At 36.2% G+C, this 21,249-nt stretch overlaps 2 protein-coding genes across 8 annotated transcripts; both read left to right on the forward strand.

The window, feature by feature from the left end:
- Positions 1-178: 178 nt before the first annotated feature.
- Positions 179-9,947, forward strand: LOC132164196 (sec23/sec24 transport family protein). Of its 6 annotated transcripts, none has more exons than XR_015913030.1 (15): positions 179-596; positions 849-914; positions 3,515-3,568; positions 3,664-3,836; positions 4,003-4,189; positions 4,319-4,464; positions 4,542-4,696; positions 5,031-5,112; positions 5,225-5,340; positions 6,859-6,957; positions 7,802-7,925; positions 8,260-8,537; positions 8,905-9,119; positions 9,224-9,485; positions 9,629-9,947. XR_015913030.1 is itself a non-coding variant. In XM_088519304.1 (15 exons), the coding sequence occupies exons 1-14, from the start codon at positions 269-271 to the stop codon at positions 9,433-9,435; spliced, it is 2,235 nt and encodes a 744-aa protein (XP_088375430.1). In that variant the 5' UTR covers positions 179-268; the 3' UTR covers positions 9,436-9,438; positions 9,515-9,947. The 6 variants fall into 6 exon arrangements, 4 of the variants coding, with proteins under 4 accessions (XP_088375430.1, XP_088375431.1, XP_088375432.1 ...); XR_015913031.1 differs by having other exon boundaries at positions 9,678-9,947; XM_088519304.1 differs by having other exon boundaries at positions 9,224-9,438; positions 9,515-9,947.
- A 3,196-nt stretch (positions 9,948-13,143) lies between these two features.
- On the forward strand, positions 13,144-20,476 carry LOC132164077 (heterogeneous nuclear ribonucleoprotein Q). Of its 2 annotated transcripts, XM_059574492.2 has the most exons (10): positions 13,144-13,391; positions 14,384-14,399; positions 15,050-15,532; positions 15,618-15,734; positions 15,992-16,132; positions 16,370-16,543; positions 17,165-17,372; positions 17,464-17,636; positions 18,957-19,042; positions 20,151-20,476. In XM_059574492.2, exons 3-10 carry the CDS (start codon positions 15,083-15,085, stop codon positions 20,308-20,310), a joined length of 1,509 nt encoding a protein of 502 aa, XP_059430475.2. In that variant the 5' UTR covers positions 13,144-13,391; positions 14,384-14,399; positions 15,050-15,082; the 3' UTR covers positions 20,311-20,476. The 2 variants fall into 2 exon arrangements, with proteins under 2 accessions (XP_059430475.2, XP_059430476.2); XM_059574493.2 differs by lacking the exon at positions 14,384-14,399.
- Positions 20,477-21,249: the final 773 nt, after the last annotated feature.

The raw sequence follows: 21,249 nt of genomic DNA on the forward strand, positions 1-21,249 counted from the left end.
AAATCAGGAAAAAAAAAAAAAAAAAAAAAAAAAAAAAAAAAAAGATGCCAAATCAGCTATTGCCTTCTGACGTGGCAACATCACACTGGTTCTCCCGATGTGGCGCTCTACGGACAGCCACTGCTAACGTACGCCGCACAGTGCGCCCCTTCTAACCTACACCCTCCGTCCCCATGTTCCTCCCTAGTCCCTCCCCGTTTGTTTCCCGAGAAAACAAAAGGAAAGGACAAGCACAGGCCGTGTGGAAAGACCTCTGTGTTTCTCAGGTATGGCGGTCAGTGCCACAGTCTCACGGTTTCCGATCGACCCGGGCGCGCAGGAGGGGTCGGGGCTGCCATGGGGCTTGACAGTGACTCCCTTCGCGGCTAAGGACGAGAACGGTCAAGCTCCGGCGTACGGATCGGACGGGAATCTATTGCCGAGGTGCGAGAACTGCTGGGCCTACTTCAACACCTACTGCGAGCTGGAGCAGTGGTCCTGGAGTTGCGCGCTTTGTGGAACCCTCAATGGCCTCTCCTCCAAGGCCGTCGCTCGATACTCTCGCCCCCAGTCTTGCCCTGAGATGATGTCCTCTTTTATAGATCTCGAGCTGCCCGGTCAGTCCTTGTCTCTGTTTGGATGCTCAGAAAATTTTGGAAAATGAAATAAAATTTGTTATTATTGTTATTTGTTCTTTATTTAACATCTTAGAATCTTTGTGGAGCATTTACTAGAGCTTGAGATCCAGAATTTAGATTTATTTGCTCTTTTTTTTTTCTTCTTCTAATTCTTTTGATTGGTAAGTTACTTGAGCTCATTGGCTTAATATAAATTCTGGGATATTAATTAGTTTGGTTTCCATTTTGCAGCGGAAGGACCGGAGGAAGAAGAGATGCAAGCACGTCCAGTTTATGTTGCAGCTGTAGATTTGTCATGTAAGAGTATTACTTAATTTTTTTTAATGTTATTGATATAGTTCTCGAGTTAAACAGAATGATTCTCCGTTACATCAGCAAATAATTGAATTGCAATGCACATTTGCTTGCTGGGATGGGGATACTCTTGTTTAATGTTGAATATGGACAATGCGTTTTCTATAGCTAGTTGGGATGGTTGAGCTGTTAGCAAGTGGGGTTTGTTGACTGTATCTTATGGCTTTGGTTTATTATGGAATGAGGTAATGGTAAGTAATGTAGAAATCTGGCGTACTTTTTGAGTGGAAAAAAAAAATAAAAAACTAGTTTTGCTTGATTGAAGTTGTTGGTTAGTCGAACGAGTCTTAGATGTTCTCATCATGTTCTAGTACTATTGCAGTATTTTGTGAATTAAGGTTACTTGAGTTGCTGTTATAAGAGATGGGATTCCAGTGACTCTGAATTAGAAGTTTGAAAATGAGTTTAAGGGTTTAAGAGTTTAAGAAAGAAGCATTTATTGCCAATTGCTAATGGTAAGCCATTTTATTTGGAGGTTTTTATGATTTGGTGTGGTTAACATATCACACCTGTTGTTTGCGGATGACACTTTGATTTTTTGTGGGGCCAATCTTGATCACCTTTGCTATTTGCATGCTTTCTTTTTAAGTTTTGAAAAGTTATCTTTGGTTTGAAGATTAATTTGGCTAAGTCAAAATTAGTTCATGTGGCTAATGTTGATAATGTGGATGGGTTAGCTGGCATTTTTGGGTTGTGGGGTTTCTTCTTTGCCTTAGAAGTATTTTGGTCTTTCGTTTGGGGCTCCTTTAGGGCCAAGTCTATTTTGGATGGTGTTGTTGAAAAGATAGAACATCGGTTAGCTAGTTGGAAAATAATGTATTTATCTAAGGTTGGCAGGGTTATCCTTATTAAGAGCACCGTTTTCAATTTACCTATGTACTTCATGTCTGTAACATCCTGCCATAAATGATATGATATTGTTCGCTTTGGGCCAAGCCCGCACGGTTTTATTATTGGGTTTACCCCAAAATGCCTCATACCATTTAAAGAGAGCATGCTCTATATAAGCACATCTCATTTCCCACACCCATGCAATGTGGGAAGCCACAATTTATCTTTTCCTCATTCCCATTGGTGTTGCAAACCACATAGAGAAGCCTCATCTAGATTTCTTATGGGGTGGGCTAGGTGAAGAGTTCAAATTTCACCTGATTAACTAGTACAAGGTTTGCTCTCTGATCTCTAAGGGAGGGTTGTGGGTTAGGAACTTATTGATTTTCAATCGTGCTCTTTTAGGGAAATGGTTGTGGCGCTATGTGCATGAAAGAGAGGCTTGGTGGTGAGTTGTGGTAGATTCTAAATTTGGCAATGAGTGGTGCTGTAATGAGCCTCCTAAGCTGTATGGGGTGGGGTTATGGAAGAATATTAGGAGGTATTGGAGGATGTTTTCTAATCATACCAGATTTGAGATGGGAGATGGCTTCAAGATTAGATTTTGGCATGATATGTGGTGTGGGAAGAAGGCCCTTAAGGAAGCTATTCTGTATTTATATAATATTGCTCGTGTGAAGGATGCTTCTGTAGCAGTTCATTCGGAGCTTTCTAGTGGTTCCATTCAATGGAACGTAAGCTTTATTAGAGTAGCTCACAATAGGTGGATGTCTTTGCTTTGTTCTTTAATTTGTTGTATTTCTATATAGTGAGATGGGAAGGTGAAGACAATATTTGATGGCCCCCTTCAAAAAATGGTTGTTTGTTGTTAGCTCCTTCTACAGTATCCTTATCTGTAATGATGACATTCATTTCCCTTGGAAGAATATTTGACGGACCAAGGTTCCTTTGAGAGCGACTTTTTTTGCTTGGTCGGCAGTCGTAGGGAAGATCCTTACCATGGACAACCTTAAGGAGCGGCATGTCATTGTAGTCGATAGGTGTTGTATGAGCAAGAGGAACGGGGAGTTTGTGGACCATCTTCTTCTTCATTATAAGGTTGCTTGTGCCTTATGGAATGCTTTATTTAGTCGTTTTGGGCTGTCTTGAGTTATACATAGACGAGTAGTTGACTTGTTTGCTTGTTGGTGGACCAGTGGTAGCACTCAAAGTGTTGCCATGTGGAAGATGGTGTCTTCTTGCCTTTTGTGGTGTCTTTGAATTCGAGGGCCACAAGATGACGTTGATGAAGCTTAAGTCATTTTTCATTAATACTCTTTATATTTGGGCAGCTGCATTTGTAGCTCCTTTGGTGCTTAGTTTTCAAGATTTTCTTGTTCTTTTTTTTTTCTTTGTAGCTAAGTGTTTCTCTTGTATATTTCTTAGTTGCGCTTTTTGCTTTTAATGATGTTTAGTTTTTTTTTTTTTTTTTTTTTTTTTTTTTTAAGAAAGGGGTTGAGAATTGTAAACGTCCATATGTATAAATGATTTTTCTTTCTAATTTTCATTTTCCTCTCTCTACTACACATGTTTCCACTCAAATTTTAAGCATGTTAGAATGACTGCATTACTAGATATGACTAAACAATGCTTTTCCTTTATAAGTTGTAAATGCTTCTATGGTTCTTTTGAAAGATGACTTATCATTTGATTCTCCTAAATTGTAACTGCAGCTTCGGAAGAATTTTTGGAACTTACTAAAAGTGCGCTGCTGGCCGCTTTAGAAGGTTGATAATTGCTGAATGAAAATAATTATTTGATTTATTTCCTGCTTGAGCTTTATTTTTGGAAGGTTGAATTTTCTCTATATTTTGTATTGCAGCTCTTGGACCTGGTTCATTGTTTGGGCTTGCTACCTTCAGCCACAAACTAGGGTTGTATGATGTTCAAGGACCTATACCAGTGGTAAAGAATGTTCTAATTCCACCTGATATGGAGGGAACCCTGCCAATCGAGCTCGATGATGTCATGCCTTTGCTACAATTCTTGGCTCCGGTATGTCTGTTACGGGGTTTCGTTTCCATTTCTTTTTCCCTTGGGGTTTTGTCTCTCATTTATTCCTTGATCTGTGTGTGCTTGCATCTGTGTATGTGTCTGTGTGTGTTTGTTTTTCTTAAATCAAGTGATTGGTTATGCTCTACAATTGGCAACTTGGGAACAGGTTGAAACTTGTAAAGACCGAATTGCATCTGCACTTGAAACCCTTAGACCTACAACTTCATGGGAGAGAACCACAGCAGCAGGTCAAGGGATGGATGGTGTTTTGATGGGTGGGCGAGGTTTTGGGGTGGCAATGGAAGCCCTTATCAATTACCTTGGATCAGAATATGGAAGCACATTTGCATTAGGTGTGTGTGATGATATTCAAAACTCATCCAACTCTACTTTTGCTCAGATTTTATGTGATCATCTTAAGCATATCATTTACTTTCAAAGGTCATTACATATGTTGTTGTCTCCATTGAACATAATTGCAGCTAGAATCTTTGCCTTTCTGTCTGGGCCTCCGGATTATGGAGCTGGGCAGCTGGATACGAGGCGGTATGGTGAGCAATATGCTAGTAAAGGAGAGGATGCAGACCGTGCTTTACTTCCCGAGCAGACACCTTTCTACAAAGATCTGGTAATATGGTTTAACTTTTGGTTATTACCTGTACCCTATATTTTTGGGAAATGTAAGCATTGACATATATGTTACAGGCTGCTGTTGCTGTTCAAGCAGGTGTTTGTGTGGACATATTTGCTGTCACGAACGAGTATACAGATTTGGCATCCCTGAAGTTTCTTAGTATTGAAAGTGGTGGCTCATTACTTTTGTATTCGAATACTGATGATTCCACTCTTCCTCAAGACATGTGAGTATAGTATGCTGTAGAATTTAATGTTGAGGCTCTTATGAGTATTTTAAAAAGGGCATCATTTGCCAACCTCATTAGAAAAGGATGGTTTGATAGTTCTAAATTGCAGGAACAATGCAATGAATTGATTACATTATCAATTGTACATATTGACACCTGTTTTATTGGGAAAATTAATGTACTAAATTTGTTTTCACCCTTCAATAAAACGAAGCAATAGGATGTTTTTCTCTGTAATTCAAATTTAAATTAAGAGAGCAACATGATGCTAATGGTCCATATTTTATTATTTCTATTGTCATGCTAATATTGTGACATGTTCATTGTGCAGGTACCGAATGCTAAGTCGACCATATGCATTTGGTTGTATTCTGCGATTGAGGACATCTACTGAATTCAAACCTGGAAACTCAGTGAGTGTGCCATGTTTTTGAAGTTACAATGACACTGTAACAATTTGCTTAGAATGTTTTCTTCATCTTTTTTACTTATCAAAAAAAATTATTCTCTTCATCTTTTTTGCAGTATGGCCATTTCTTCCCAGATCCACAGTATGAAAATGTTCAGCACATTATTTGTTGTGATTCTTATGCCACATATGCTTATGACTTTGAGTTTGCCAATAATGTTGGATTTTCAAGGTACTTAAATATATTTTTGATCTCCATCATGCTATTATAGTTCTACTGAAAACATAGCTGATATTTGATGATTGTAGTATAATCAGTATGCATAGCCTAGAAAAAGAAAGGGGTGGGAAATCCTATTGATCAATTGAAAATTTCCTTGTCAAGCAAGTTCGATGGTCCCAAGCCTGTTAAAGTCTGTCAGTTCCAATAAATCTTACATTATTGTCAATGCTTTTTTGGTGTAACATATTGCACAGGCACACACATATGCGCATTAAGACTTGTGGACAGCAATATGTAACTACTAAGTGCTTTCTAACATCAACTTTCCTGTTTTAATCTCAAAATGCCAGAATTGAATATAATCCAAGATTTCCAGTTCCTTAAATTTAACTCCTTCAAGGAGACATAAACTCAAGATTCAATATTTTAGATTTTTTTTTTTTTTAATGATCTCTGGTCAAATCTAATTCGTAAATCACATAGCCCTGTGTACAAAATCTGATTCTTAAGTTTCCAAGTCTGATGAATTACGCATTGTGAAAAAATTTTACTGTTTTGATTTTGAAACTACCCCTTGATTAAAGAAGTTTATAGATGGTGAACAAATGATCTACTAAATGCACGCCTCTAGATTATTTAGAAGAAAAGGAAAAAATTGCCAGACATGCTATGAAGATAATACATTGGTATTGTGATTCATTTTCTGTTTTGGGCATCAAAAGGAGAAAGGGCAGGGGGTTAGTCTTGAACATGTTCTTTTTGTGCTGTAAATATGAGAACATAAGTGCCACTTGGTTGGAACTCAGAATTTGCGTAAAGCTTGGACAAAGTATCTATTAAAAGTTATGGAGTATTATGTTGGGAGAAAATCTCTTCTCAACAACGCACACAATGATGAACATGAAAGAAAACAGTAAAGAAAATACAAAATAAAATACAAAGATTTATGTAATTCCCTCAACATGAGGTACATCCACAGTTTGCACACAAGTTCTACCATAACGAAGAAAATAGAGTACAAAGCCAGCCATTTCTGATGGCTAATGACAGTATATATTGTTCTACACAATCAAGAGTACTAATAATACCCCCTCACGAATGTTTGGACACTGCATGCTCTCAGTGGCCTCTGGTCTCCGAATGCTCAGGTCTAACTACTACCAACCAAACATCAGACTCTACAAATACAACAAGCTAACCCCTTATAGATAACAAATTTTATTCCAACCATGCCTCTCTCACTCTCTCTCTCCTCCCTTCTCTTTCCCTTACTTTTCATTCTTACCGTTTTCTTGTTTGGGTTCACTGGCAGTTTACCATTCTGTGAATCTCTCTTCTTTTATGCTGTAAACGTATATCATGATTTTGGGTATATGAAATCCAATCCATTTCTCATTTCAATAGAGGCCCAAAGAGTATAAGTCCCAAATAAGACTGCTTGCTTAATGCATGGGACAAGTGTAGATGAAATTCTTGCTTGACGCATGACACAGTTCTAATCATAGCCCTACTTTTATTCTTTTGCAGACATGGATCAGAAGTTCCTACACTACAGATTGCATTTCAATACACAGTTGTAGTGCCCCCTGAGGAACTCTCACATTCGGGATTGGATTCTGCAACTAGGTATGATTGATCCCACGGAACAGCTGTTGATAAACTTACAGACATTCGTGTTTTCTTGTTTCAGATGAATGGACCAAACATCTAAATTATTTACTATTGGATATCAACTATTAGTTTGCAGTGCTAATTAGATAATTACTTAATTTCTTAGGTGGGAGACCTGTGAGTATTTGACTGTGATCCATGTTTTTGCCATTAGCTGAATCTCAACGGTGTTTCTTTCAGGCCTTGTAGAATATGCCTTTAAGCTGGCTTCTTGCGTGATCATCTACTCATTCAAACCCCTCTTGAACACCAAATTCTAGAACCCTAAGGTCACAAGTTAAGCTTTTGATTGTGTACCAAGATATTTTGACCTATAGAGGAAGCAAGATGTCGAAGCAAAGATTGTAATCACATATAATTATTCTTCTTAAGGCACTCTTATCCCCCTTTGTTTTCATCTACATTGTCGGCACACTACCATATAGGGACTAAAAGTTGAAATTTGTTGGGTACCTTCAGAATATTCCTCTCATTTTTCATTGCCTCCCTTGATATTTTCAATATTGATCATTGCATTGAGCTGAAGAAATTACATTGAGGCATGAGGAGATTTGTGATTGGTTTTGAGGAAGACTGCAATTCTTAATGGCATTCTCTCCAGTTTGTTATGGTTTTGCTCTATAGGTTGTTAACTCATCTCTATTGGTCTATGTATTTGTGCCTTAGTAGTCACCACATCATGTCTTCTGCTTTTTCTCATAGTTGTTTCTTGTTTCTTAAATTTTTTTCTTTCTTCAAAATCTTGCTTATTAAGATAGCTCTTTGAGGGCTTAGCTTGACGCAGTGAATGTTAACGCAGACCGAAGCATTCCCTTAAACGACGACTAAGGATTCGAACTTTGCAATATGGAACAGCTCAGAATATTAATGAGCTTTATGATACTGTTGTCCCTGAAGTAGTTCTATCATTACTTGTTCATAAGGTAATTTTCTTAACTGCCCCCGTTAATGTTATTTCAATTTTTTTCTTTCATTCTTCTTGATTTTCTACTTCATTGTACCACGGAAAATTTCAATGAAAATTGTCCTAGCACTTGTGTTGTTTCTTTTCAAGTAATTAAGTGGACTCCAAGATTTGAGTGGTGTAAAATACTGAGAGAGTTTTCAACAAGAATGATTTGTTCACCAAATTGCACCAACTTTATAAAGGTCACAGAATACAAAATAGTTTCACAGTAGAAAATAAGAGAACGTTATCTACCCTTCTACTCAACATTCTCAGCACTTGTTGACTAATAAATATTATTTGCTTTGTAGGTTATAGTGGCCTCTTTAGAGCAAGGGGTTAGGGAGGGCAGGATGTTGCTACACGATTGGCTGGTGATCCTCACAGCTCAGTATAACGATGCTTATAAAATTGTTCAGTACAAGAATGGAAGTCCTATAACTACTCAGATTGATGTCTCATTCTCACAATGCCCACAACTACAGCCCTTACCTCGCTTGGTTTTTGCTTTGCTTCGAAATCCTCTTCTCCGTTTCCATGAAGAAGGTGTTCACCCAGACTACCGTATCTACTTGCAATGCCTTTTCAGGTAATTGGTGCTCATATCCATATTTTTCCAACTTTTCTAACCTCGGGTAATTGAACAGCTATTTAGTATCCTATATGTCATACAAAAAATAGAAAATGGGATGATTGTCCTTAAATGATATCCAATGAATTCTTAGTTTAGCATTTATGTCGATTGTGGGGGAAGATGAAATGTTTGGTCGCACTTTGCCTGACCTTGGTGTCCACTTTGGCATCGTTATTGTATTCTATTCACTGTGATCTGAGTTCTACATTAAGTTATATATATGTTAAAATTTATATTTATGATGCCTTGAAGAATCACTCGTGTAATTTTCTTTGTTCAGAAATTAATTGTGCAATTCATTTTTGTAAAATTTGTGTTGCAGTGCATTGGAACCAAGCTCCCTTCACCGTGCCGTGTATCCGATGCTGCTGTCATATTCTACTCCAGATAAACAAGCATATCCACGCCACTCATTGAATCGTGCTGCACTGTTTACGAGTGGTAGTCCGATATTTTTCCTTGATGCATTTACAACTCTTATTGTGTTCTATTCTTCAACAGCGGACCCGTCACTTCCTTTTCCTCCTCCTCATGACTGTAAGTTTATTTCACTTGTTGCTCCTTTCCTAGAAAAGTGATAGCTGCTCTGGGTTCAAATGATTGTAGTTGTGCTTAACTTTTTAATACAAATTACATCTCAGGTCTGTTGCGGAAGAGTATTAACAAATTAAAGCAAGAAAGATGCATCACTCCCAAACTCATATTTATCAGGGGAGGGCAGGATGATGCCACAGTTTTTGAGAACTATCTTATTGAGGAACAGGACGTTGATGGAAGTGGCCTCACAAGCGTCATGGGTTTTGTTTCCTTCCTGGAAGATATTACACACAGCGTGTTGGAATACATGAAGTAGAAGGCAAGTACCAGAAACCCAATCACAGATTTCAATTTCAGGAAAAATAGGTACAGCTTATAATATTCATATTCATCAGGGGTGCTTAAATCAGACAAGGAACAAGTTGAATCTTGATTCTTTGAACCAGTTCTACTTCAAACTGTTTTTGCCAATCAAGATTTACAAGTTTTATACTAATCATCGAATACAGTGGTGGCTTTTTGCCGGTTGGAAGCCTCACTGTGCAAATTTTATGGCAGATGACATACTGACTACAACGTCGCAGCATTGAGAATTTTTGTTCAAAACAGGAATATAGTTGAATCAAACTGGGCAAGGACGAGTTGCTTTTTCTTCAGCTTTTTCTCCTCACAATGCTTGGAAATGAAATTAGTCATTTCATTGAGGAACAGTAGCAATCATTACAATTTCTTTTTTGTTTGTTTTAGAGAACTTCATCAAAGATTCAATGGCTGAAGTAGGCCGTGATCATGAATAAAGCGCATTGAAAATGCAGCAGTAATAATCCATGCACAGAGTTGTTGAAATGTTGTCTGGTTGAAAAAAAAAGAAAAAAGAAAAGTAATAGCGTTGGTAATGATAAACACTTTGTTGCACATCGGCATCAGCCTTGATATAATTTGTTTAGGGGGATGATTAGGTGGTGAAGTCCTCGAGTGAGGTTTTGATGTCACATTAAGAAGAGTAATGTTATTTAGTAGACTGTTACATAACTGTCATATAATTTGATAATGTAATAGTGAAAATCAGCACTCACTATTACGCCATCTCAATTATATGACAGTTGTATAACAATCTGCTTAGTAACATTACTCTACCATCTTGTCTCAAAAATTTAAGCCTATAGCTTTAGATGAGTAAGGCTTGAATTTCGTGCCACTTGATGGTAGTTGAGATTGTCATATCAATAGTTGTGAATGTCTTGCACCTTAATCTTGTGTTTTGTGCACACAAGACACAAACTAAAGCCGTTTTAGATTTATTTACATGAACTATTTTTGTTGTCTCAAACAAAAACTGCATTTTCCACATTAGTGGAACACTAGGAATCCAAGACACCACTTAACCCTTGTAATGTATCCAATATAGGATTCCAATAGAAAATGATCAAATTTCCCAACCAAATTTGGATCCAAAATGAAGTCGAACATTGTCATTATAATAGTATTTATCAAGGAAAGGCTGGAGAGGAAGCAAAACCCTCAAAGAATGAGGGGTTTTGCCTCTTTGTCTGCTCCTTCCAATGAAATAAAAAGAAAATATTTAACAAAAGAGGGAGAGCAAAATTCAATCGTCATCAAGAAACTAGAAACATTGGATTTTAAAATCCAATTGGTTGTGGGAGAAGTTTTCCTTTTCTTTTTTTTTTTTTCAAAAATAGTAAATTGTAATCCTAATTCATGATGGAAATAAAACTCTAATTATATATTCTAGAGAATTTGGCCAAGTAATGAGAGGGGTACAGGTTTCGAAATGTCCAAGCAAATAGGCTCCGTACCTTAGGCAACCCAAGAACCAACTCGGACATCCAAATACCCGCACCTCGTTTCTAACTCTTCGTCTGAATTTCATGAATCTAAATCTATTTGCCAAAGTATGATTTTTTTTTTTTTTTTTTCAACTATTTGTTAATGAGGTTACACAATGAAGTAATATTCTCATTCCCCCGTCCCATTTTTTTTTATGCAAGCGGACAAGACACCTAAGAACTTTACATAAAAAATATTCCTTTTTGTTTGTTTGTTTTTTCGCATAGAAAAATTATATTAACTCTATGAATAGATAGAAAAGACACACATCCAATGTTTTTATATGAAGTAGGCTGAGGCTAATGAATGGCCACTTGCTCCCAAGTACATTCCAAATTTCCCAAGCATTCAAAAAAAAAAAAAAAAAAAAAATCTTTTAACTCTATGACTAGACAGAAAAGACGTTATCATAGATAGATTTTCTTTTAAAACACGTTAACGAACAAATTGAGTTTTTGTTGAAGCACTTTTTTGGAATAGCACCTTCTTTTAAAACACATTACCAAACAAATCGAGTTTTGTTGAAGCACTTTTTGGAATAGTACAACGCGAAGAAGTACCTGCAATTTATACTGTTTAAATCTCTCATATGTGGCTCCCACTTGGTCACCTATTATTTCTTTCATTTGATTAGAATGAAAAAACCCCATATGTAACACTTTTCTTCTTATTGGCTTCAAAAAAAAAAAAAAAAAAAAAATCATATTCCAACAACTTGCCCATTTTCAAAAAAAAAAGTTCATTATTGCCTCAGAATTTATGTACTCCATTATAGTCTATAATAGCCATGCTTAGCCTTATTTTACTAAGTATTAACCAGTATGTTTGAGATTGCATTTGAAAAATATAGTTTTTAAGTAAAAAATCATTTTTTTAGCAAAAGTTTCATTTTTAAGTTTTTTGGATTGCGTTAGAGAGCTTAAAATATACTTTTAGTACCTAAAAAGTTGTGCCGAACAAAAGCTAATATGTTTCGTAAAAATTTCAAAAAGTACTTATTTGACTTTTTTATTCTAAAAATAATCAAAACACACTTAAAACTTTTGCCAAAAGTGCGTTTTAGTTATTTTTGGGTTCTTAAAAGAGATTGGGATCCCCGGCAATAGTGAAAAATTGCCCAAAGATTTTTTTTCAAATTCTAACCATTTACTCTCATCTAATAGCCAGAAATCCACCACGTGTCCCATCCAATATAAAATAATAAAATATTATTATTTTTTTTTAAAATAAATATAAAATTAAATATTAAAAAATAAAAATAATTATTAAAAAATATGGGGTGATTCGGCCACCTCAGTTCAGCCTTAGGGGTAGCTTCAGCCACCCTTTAGGGCCCTAGGGGGTGGATCGGCCACCCCCTAGGCCAAACCCATAAATCAAATTTATGGGTTTAGCCCTAGGGAGTGACCGAAGCCACCTCCAATCGGTCTTTGGGGGTGGCTGAGTTGGGGTGGCCAAACCACCCCATATTTTTTGATAATTATTTTTATTTTTTAAAAAATAATAATATTTTATTATTTTATATTGGATGGGACACATGGTGGATTTATGGCTGTTGGATGAGAATGAATGACAGGATTTGAAAAAAAAAATCCTTGGGCAATTTTATCACTATTGTTGGGTATCCCAATCCCCTTAAAAGCACTTTCAATTTTTTTTACCAAACATGTACTTTTTTTCTTATTCTTTTTTTTTCAAACGAACTTTTTGAGTGGTAAATAAATTAAGTAATAAATTTTGATAGATAATCTTAATTGTTTATGACTAAAATAATAAATGTCACATGAACCTTCAAACGAAATGGAAAATATTCATTTAGTGTAAAATGAAGAGTAATATTGTAAATTGTGTCCTTAAACTTTAATGTTAAGACAATATTACCTATCATTTTACATTAAATAAATATTTTTTATTTCAAGTGAAATGGAGGGATCCTATTCCGTTCAGTTTATAAGGGTAATATTGTAAATTGCGTCCCTAATATTAGCTGTAGTTCCCTAAAAAAAAATTATTGTTACAACAATTTTTAATGCTTAAAAAATATTAATAATAATTGTAATTAAATTAATGCTTTATTGGCAAAAGCAATACGCAGAAAATCTAATTCATGCTCATTCATGAAATCCGAATTCCATCTCTACCCCTCTCATCCGCATAGCATTCTCTAAGGTGGATGGTCATTTGGTAATATGAAATTAGAATCTGTAATTAGTTGAATCCCCCTCCATCATAATGGGAGATTTACAGACTCTGACTACTCTGCTCTAGGGTTCCTAAACCCATCAAGAAGCTGTGCAATAATTCTTTCTTTTACAACGTACCAACATTTTGATCACGCTATCCATTACGAATTTCGCTTTCACTTCGCTCTCCTAACTTTTACAGCAAAAAAAATTAGTCTCCGCAGATAGCTTCTGCTTCTCGGTACACACTCTCTCTCTCTCTCTCTCTCTAGAATTCTTACTCAAATGTGGTCTTCTAGTACAGCCTTGCACAGTAAAATTCTTTTTTACATTTGTCTTTTTCGTTTTTCATTTGTTATTTATTTTTCGTATTTGTTTGATTTATGGGCGGTATAATGTTTTTCTGTGTTTTGTTGAAAGTGAAGGCTAATTGAGCGTAGTTTCATTAGATATGAGTTGGGTTTTTGAGCATATCAACTGGGCTTTCCAAAATTTGGACCTTTATTTTGTTTGTTTGGTGTGTGCTGTTTCATGAGCTTGGTGAAATGCAAAAACATTGACCTCCTATAAAGAGCTCCTGAAGTGATTGGAGTTGTAATTGTTTGATTCTGATTTCTGTGTTTTTGTCTGTGTTCCAAATAGTATAGTTTGTTTACTTTTTGGGCAGGTTGAATTCCCTTTCCCAGTTCAATAGGAATTGAAAATAGAAGGACATGATTTTTTTGATAAGTAAAATAGAAGGATAAACGACCATGGTTATTATGTGCTCTTAATCTCCTCTTATAGTGTTTCTTACAGGCAAAACCGGAATTAATACGAATTTATTTTCTATACGGATTTTATATTGAAGGTTCAAGTTTTCTTTACAAAACCTATGTTCTTTCGCCAGGTCAATGTTCTCCTTTAATACAAATGCATAAGAAATCCACAAATGAAAATCACTTCAATGAACTTTTTTGTATATGAAATAAATTCAAACACAGTGTAGAATAGACATTCCCTCGTCCGCCTATGTTGCAGCCCCCTGACAACACCCCTCTCCCCTGTAACATTTATAGTAAGACCAATAGTCTAAATAATGGGTTAGTTACACATATCTTTGGAGATATTCCAAGAAGGTTTTTTTTTGTTTTTTTGTTTTTTTTTTTTCACTTTGTTCTGGTTATGTTAAACATGTCTGTAATGTCCATCCCAAATACCTGATCTCAGATCTTTTGTGTACATTTAATGCAGGAAGGTGCACAAATCGGTATGTTTATTTGGAACTGATATTATTTTCTGAGATTGGACAATTTTTGTCTTTCTTATCCTTTTTGTTTCAGCAGTCTCATTCCTTTTATATCTCAATGTCTCTTAAGCAAAACTCTGGATACTTCTTTTAGGTTTGTTGTGTCACCTTGGGTTACCATGAAGCAGTATAATTGTTTCCGTATTTAAATCTATTATCCATAATATATTTCCTTTACTTCTTATTTGCTGCTTCTCTGGTATTCTTAGATTCTGTGGGGGTTCTATACACCCTTTGCATAAAGATAGGGAAAGGCTTTTTTTCCTGTATGTTTTTCTACAGCAGTCTTATTCTGATTCAAGAAATTCAATATTTGATATTTTGCACCACCTTCATGATCCTTAAAAGTATCATTCAGAAATCTCTTTTACCGCTCTTTGTTAGTGCTGCTACTAATATTATCTTTATCCCATTGGTAAAAGTCTTTCAGATTGCAACCCCCTTTGAGTCTTATCTAGTCACATGTGTTCAGTTGAAATTCATACCCTTTTGACCAAAAACAATGGAGTTCATACTCTGCTATTCCTTATGGCCTTTCATTTTGTTTCCTCCTTTCGATATATGTATACTTCTTCCCATGAATTCTTCTGGCCTCTGTGCCTTCTTCACAGTTGCCTGCAAGCTTGTTTCGTTAGATACATAAGATGCCACGGACGAAGGCAACTGCATTATCTGCTGCTAAGTCAGTTGAACCTGAAAAGCCTAGTGAGCCTGAAAAGCAAGTAGAGTCTGAAGAGAAGGTTGAGCTTGATGAAGACAATGATCCTGAGGAGGAGGAGATGGAAGAAGAGGTTGAGTATGAAGAAGTAGAGGAAGAAGAGGAAGTTGAAGAAATTGAAGAAGAGGTCGAAGAAGAAGAAGAGGAGGTGGAAGAAGTAGAAGAGGAGGATTCTGATAATGCCAATGGAGCTGATGCGCAGAAAAGCCTTAGTGGTGGTGATATAAAGTTTGAAGATGAGGATGAGAAGAATAAGCATGCTGAACTTCTTTCCCTTCCTCCGCATGGTTCTGAAGTATATATAGGTGGCATTCCCCATGATGCTTCAGACGATGGTTTGAGGGTATTTTGTGAATCTGTAGGAGAAGTTACAGAGGTTAGATTCATTTTCTATATATAAAGTAACCTTTAGTGTGCCGTTCTAAAGATTATTCCAATAACATAATGTTCTGTGACAACAGGTTCGAATTATGAAAGGCAAAGATTCAGGTGAGAACAAGGGTTTTGCATTTGTGACCTTTAGAAGTGCAGAATTAGCTTCTAAAGCCATTGATGAGCTGAATAATGCTGAATTTAAGGTAACATAACTTCTTGTGCACCAATTTGTTATTGCCTATTCCCCACATAACTGGAATCATTTAATGGAAAGTTATTGAATTTAACATAAAATATTGATAGCTAAAATATTAAGATAAGTCATTCTTAGACCTTTTTATTTGTGTTCTTTTAACATTTGCTTATGGCTGTTTGCTATTATTTATGTACGCTGCAATTGTTAGATGCTTTTGTGTTAACTCTGTCACTCTCTCTCTCTCTCTCTCTCTCTCTCATTCAGGGTAAAAAGATAAAATGTTCAACATCTCAAGCAAAGCACCGTTTGTTCATCGGTAATGTTCCTAGAAGCTGGGGAGAGGGGGATCTAAGGAAAGTTGTCACAGATATTGGGCCTGGAGTGACTGCTGTGGATCTGGTTAAGGTCAGTGTGGAGTAGTAATGAATCTTTATGGTAGTTGTAATTGTCTTTGTTTTACTTATCAAAAAAAAGTTGTAATTGTCTTTGTTTTCATTTTTGTTTGTTTTTATTTTTTTATTTTTTTTATTTTCTAAATTCTCAGTGCTTCTGAAAAACTTATGTTTTACCACAGCTACTGGTTTGGAACTATATTTGGGTTACAAGTGTCTTGCACTCATTTTATTATACTCTTGGTCACAGGACATAAAGAACACAAGCAATAACCGGGGCTTTGCTTTTGTTGACTACTATAACCATGCGTGTGCTGAGTATTCGAGGCAGAAGATGATGAATCCAAAATTTAAGCTAGGTGATAATGCTCCAACTGTGAGCTGGGCTGACCCCAAAAATGCTGATTCTTCTGCTGCTTCACAGGTATTGTTTAGTTGTTCTTTTTTCTTTTTCTTTCTTTATAAACATTAATAGCTTTCTGTTTTGTCCAAGTTTGAGGACCATCTATGGCAGTTTATGTAACAGGAATGTTAATGCCATTGTCAATGTTTGATGTTGGTGAATGGCAAAAGCTACAAAAGTTTCTTCTTCCTTTTTTTTTTTTTTTGTGGTTTTGGATAATGGTCTACAAGTGGCCGTCTCAGTTTGCAGTAGAAATTGTAGATGTTATTGTTCATTAGAGCTGTAGGAGTTGCATGCAATGGCATTGCTGCTTCTATAAATACACAGTTAGGAAAAGAACAAGGAGTTGATGCCTGATAAATTAGACTAATCAATCAACTGGTTATCCCCGTTGATGTTTTTGGTAACCCTGATGATGAATTTGATGAGGTGACTCCAATGGGATCACATACACTTATAGTATTGTACTACCAATGATCCGTGCCTGGTTCATATGATTTTCTTTGTTTAGTTGTTTGAATGCATTTGACATTATCCTCTATAACTCTAAACTAGTTTTCTCACCTAGTGGTTATTATCGAATTTTGTTGTAGTTTATTGTTAGGGCCTTGCCCTTGAAAAATTTAACCTTGTCTTATACAGGTGAAGGCTGTATATGTGAAGAATTTACCAAAGAATGTATCCCAAGACCAGTTAAAGAAGCTGTTTGAACATCATGGGAAAATTACAAAAGTGGTTCTGCCACCAGCAAAATCTGGACAGGAAAAAAGTAGAATTGGTTTTGTTCATTTTGGAGAGAGGTCAAGTGCTATGAAGGCACTGAAGAATACAGAAAAATACGAACTAGATGGTGATCATTCCTTTAGTTTCTTAGTGTGTGTTGCTTTTCTGAATACAATCAAATTAGTCATACCTGTTGCTTGGGATTGTTTTGATTTCAGGCCAAGTTTTGGAGTGTTCTCTTGCAAAACCACAGGCAGATCAAAAGTCTGGAGGATCAAATTCACAGAAGTCAGGATTGCTTCCAAGTTATCCCCCTCGTGCTGGTTATGGTTTGGTCGGCAGTCCCTATGGTGCTCTTGGTGCAGGATATGGCGCTGCAGGTTTTGCACAGGTGAGAAATGTTTAAATGTGTTATGTCACTCATCTATGTGTTTTTGTTTTTATCAGATTAATATTTATGTAGATGATGTCCTTCAGACACCTTGTTCATGAGCTTTCATGCTTTAGCTTCTTCTACATGAATTAACTGTTGCCTTTGTAAGTTACTTTTGGCCCTTGCCTGATAGATATGCTTTCACGCCATCCTAATGTGCTGTTTGTTGATAAATATCAAATGTACAATCTTTATTTTTTGCATATGTTTGTTATACAAGTATGGCTATGGGTGTTGGTGTATTTAGGTGCTGTGGTGCCTCTGGCCTCATGCCAGGTGCTATTGATGCATTGCGTATTTCCTTGCCTTGGCTTCAAGCCTTTAGTGAGGGCTCAGAGTGCCTTGGACAACTTTATATGAAGAATATGCATATAATATGAAGTTCTTTAATATTGTGCCTTCATTGGTCTTATTATTGTAAAAAAAGTGATTTATAATCATCGTGAACTCCTGTTTATTTATTTATTTTTTCGTTTTTTACCCCCCACCCAAAAAAAGAGAGGATTATAGATAAGGATGATAAGCATGGATCTCTGTAAGTTGGGGTGTCCAAGCATCCAACACACATTGAACAAGTAATCACCGCTGACATGCCTTGGACATACACTGCGTGGCTAACTGTATACTGGGGCTAGACAGAACTTGCATATGCCATGGACAGGGTCTGGAAGGATTGTAGACAGATTGGGCCAGTTGGTAACATCTACTGTAAAAAATGAGGTTCTTTATGTAATGTATTAGGTATTTATAGGAATTTCATAGAAACAAATATATACCTTCAGTAAATGAGGTTCTTCATGTGATTTTAAAAGGATGGGGATTTTTAGGAAAGAAACAGAAGACAAGGATAAGAATCAATGTTGACTAAAAAATGGAAAAGCAAGAGAGATGGAGAGAAAATGAAGGGAGAAGTCGCTCTTTTCTTCTTGTGTGCTGAAGAAACGAGAATAAGAGCGCTGAGGGAATGGAGAGAGGGATCATCAAGGCAGATCCCTCTTTTTTTATCCAAAGTGCCTGTTTGTAGTCTTTGTGATACCCTAGAACCAAGGACGTTCCAGAATCTTTTTCCAATGGATGTTAGTCAATGCTTAAATTCATATTTTGTTCACGAAATACTTAACACAAAAAATTGAATAAATTAAGCTAATACATACTATACATGCTTTGCTTTAGAATGCCACAGCAACAAATTTCACTTATCTTGTTTACTTCTTACATTTGTAAGCGATAATTTCTAGATTTTTTTTCTTCTGATACTTAGATGTGCATATTTTGCAGCCCATGATGTATGGGAGGGGACCAACTCCTCCTGGCTTGGCAATGATGCCAATGCTTCTGCCAGATGGACGAATTGGATATGTTCTGTAAGCTCATTCATACATCTTTTGCTACAAACAGTGTTATTCAGATATTATATTGTTAATTATGCATCTACAAATGTTTTCTTCTAAATTCTTCCTCTCATGTTTCATGTACTTGTCTCTACATTACTTGTTTTGTGTTTAGTTCAATAGTGGATACCTATGTTTTTTGTCTGTATAAAAGGAGGTGTTATTAGCATTTGATCTCGAATTGAGATGAACCACCGAGAGAGAGAGAATGCATGTATAACTAAGGCTGGTATTGTAGGGTTGCTACTTACACATGCACTCGATTGATCTTGAACGTACGTTGTTACCCTTCATCCCATTCTTATGGGAGGAGAAATTACCATTTGTGGCAGATCTCATTAGCGTCCTCGAATGGAAAGTAACTTAAAAGAGTCTTGTGTGCAGATTTTGGCATCATAAATTAGAACTTTTAGACTTGGAAATTTTTCTTCGGTCTCTTGGACCCTTAAACTCATGCTCATTGAGTTTCAACATCAATCCTTTTGCTTTTGCTTTGATCTTCCTCTTGATGCGAAGTACTTGTATACCAGCAATGGTGAAGACCAAGTGGACCAGTTGGCCAGTTGGTTCTTTCAGTTAATTACTACTTAAGCATGAACTGAAAGGTGTTTTTCTTGTGGTGCCATTGTTCTCCAGGATTAGGCCTGGGCTAGTTAATTTTCCTAGTGGAAAATGCTAGGCCTTATTTGGTTGGATCCTATGAACAAAATGAAGGATAGGAAAATGACATATTGCTAAATTAGCTCCGTTTTGAACATGTGGACTAATTTCCTCTCCTCACACCCCTTTTTACAATCCAAAAGAGGCTAATTTTTCTAGTGAAACTGTATGATTGATGTGCTACCAAATAGAAACTAGCGACTCGAAGAACCACCACTGTTTATGGCTCGGACTCAATATGGTCTAGTGAACCTCCACTTCCATTGTCTTTTTAGTTCCATATACAATGCAAGTAGATGGTTCTTGGTATAAATAACATAAGTTATTCTTGCTTTCAAGATGGGGAAAGAAAATGGAGAAAAAATTGGTTGCTTTAAATGACATCCTAATTCTTTGTGCCTTTTTCTTCTCATCTTTGCAGGCAACAACCAGGAGCACAACCGCATACTCCACCTTCACATCAGAGAAGTGGTGGCAGGGGTGGGGGTGGTGGTGGTGGTGGGAGTGGCAGCAAGAGTAGTGGCAGTTCAAGTAGGGGAAGACACGGCAATGATGGTGGGCGCAGGTATCGCCCGTATTAATTGCCCCCTCTCAAATGCCAAATATCATCAGAAAGTGTCTGCACTTAATATTATTATATATTTGAAATTTAACAGCCTTAGCTTATTTACGCAAGTGTGTAGTTGTATTATTTCTTGTAATTCACTCAGTCATTTTTATAAACATTATTAGTCAGTCTTCTTGTTAGCTGCTTAATTTATCCCATTGTTGATTTTCGGTTCATCAGAGAGAGGCTGGAGTCTGTTTCGAAGAGTAAACAAAACGTCCAAAAATGAGAGGAAAAACACCTAGGCGCATTTTTTTTTTTTTTTAAATGTTAAAAAGCAAAAACTAGAGAATGCAGGAGGCTATTAATTAGAAAGTAATATTTAATCTCCACAAATTCATCTTGGGGACTATTATAAATAGAAACAGTGCTACACTTTCCAATTTTTTTTTTTTTTTTTTTTTTTTTCTCAAAAGTTGGTTTTTAAATGATGTGTTACCATTACATGAGATTTATTATTTTGAAAAATGTATTACTTATTAATGAAATGATAACGCATCATTTGAGAGCCAATTTTTTAGAACAAATTTGAGAAGTGTAGCATTCCTCTTATAAAAAAAGCAAATGAACTAAAACATGGGAGATTGAGGCAAATGAACTGAAACATGGGAGATTGAGGCATGGGTGATGGTCTTTGGAAAAATAAATGATAGAAATTTTCTATAAACCAGTTTGGAGGAAGTGAAGTTTCTTCTTCAAGTGTATTTTTTAACATTCGTAACAATTATTTATTGTCATTCTACTAACATAGGATTCAAAACATTAATTTCTGAAAAATTCAAACATGTTGAATAACACTTACAAACCAATTTGAAAGAAATTTGTGTCCAAAAATAAAAAACGTGATAGAAGACCAAGGCTGCTACAAACGTGTGTTGCATCCATGCTTTGTGAAAAGGGTGTCCGTGTCATC

Source organism: Corylus avellana, chromosome 8, assembly GCF_965113065.1.
Source record: "Corylus avellana chromosome 8, dhCorAvel1.hap1.2, whole genome shotgun sequence".
NCBI lineage: Eukaryota > Viridiplantae > Streptophyta > Magnoliopsida > Fagales > Betulaceae > Corylus > Corylus avellana.

Bases quoted from the DNA above. Each gene is read 5' to 3' on its own strand.
- LOC132164077 (XM_059574492.2), top strand. From the start codon at position 15,083: ATGCCACGGACGAAGGCAACTGCATTATCTGCTGCTAAGTCAGTTGAA. The intron at 16,133-16,369 runs GTCAGTGTGGAG...TCTTGGTCACAG, and splicing joins CTGCTGTGGATCTGGTTAAG to GACATAAAGAACACAAGCAA. The intron at 17,373-17,463 runs GTGATCATTCCT...TTTTGATTTCAG, and splicing joins AGAAAAATACGAACTAGATG to GCCAAGTTTTGGAGTGTTCT.
- LOC132164196 (XM_059574633.2), top strand. From the start codon at position 269: ATGGCGGTCAGTGCCACAGTCTCACGGTTTCCGATCGACCCGGGCGCG. The intron at 5,341-6,858 runs GTACTTAAATAT...ATTCTTTTGCAG, and splicing joins AATAATGTTGGATTTTCAAG to ACATGGATCAGAAGTTCCTA. The intron at 8,538-8,904 runs GTAATTGGTGCT...TTTGTGTTGCAG, and splicing joins TACTTGCAATGCCTTTTCAG to TGCATTGGAACCAAGCTCCC.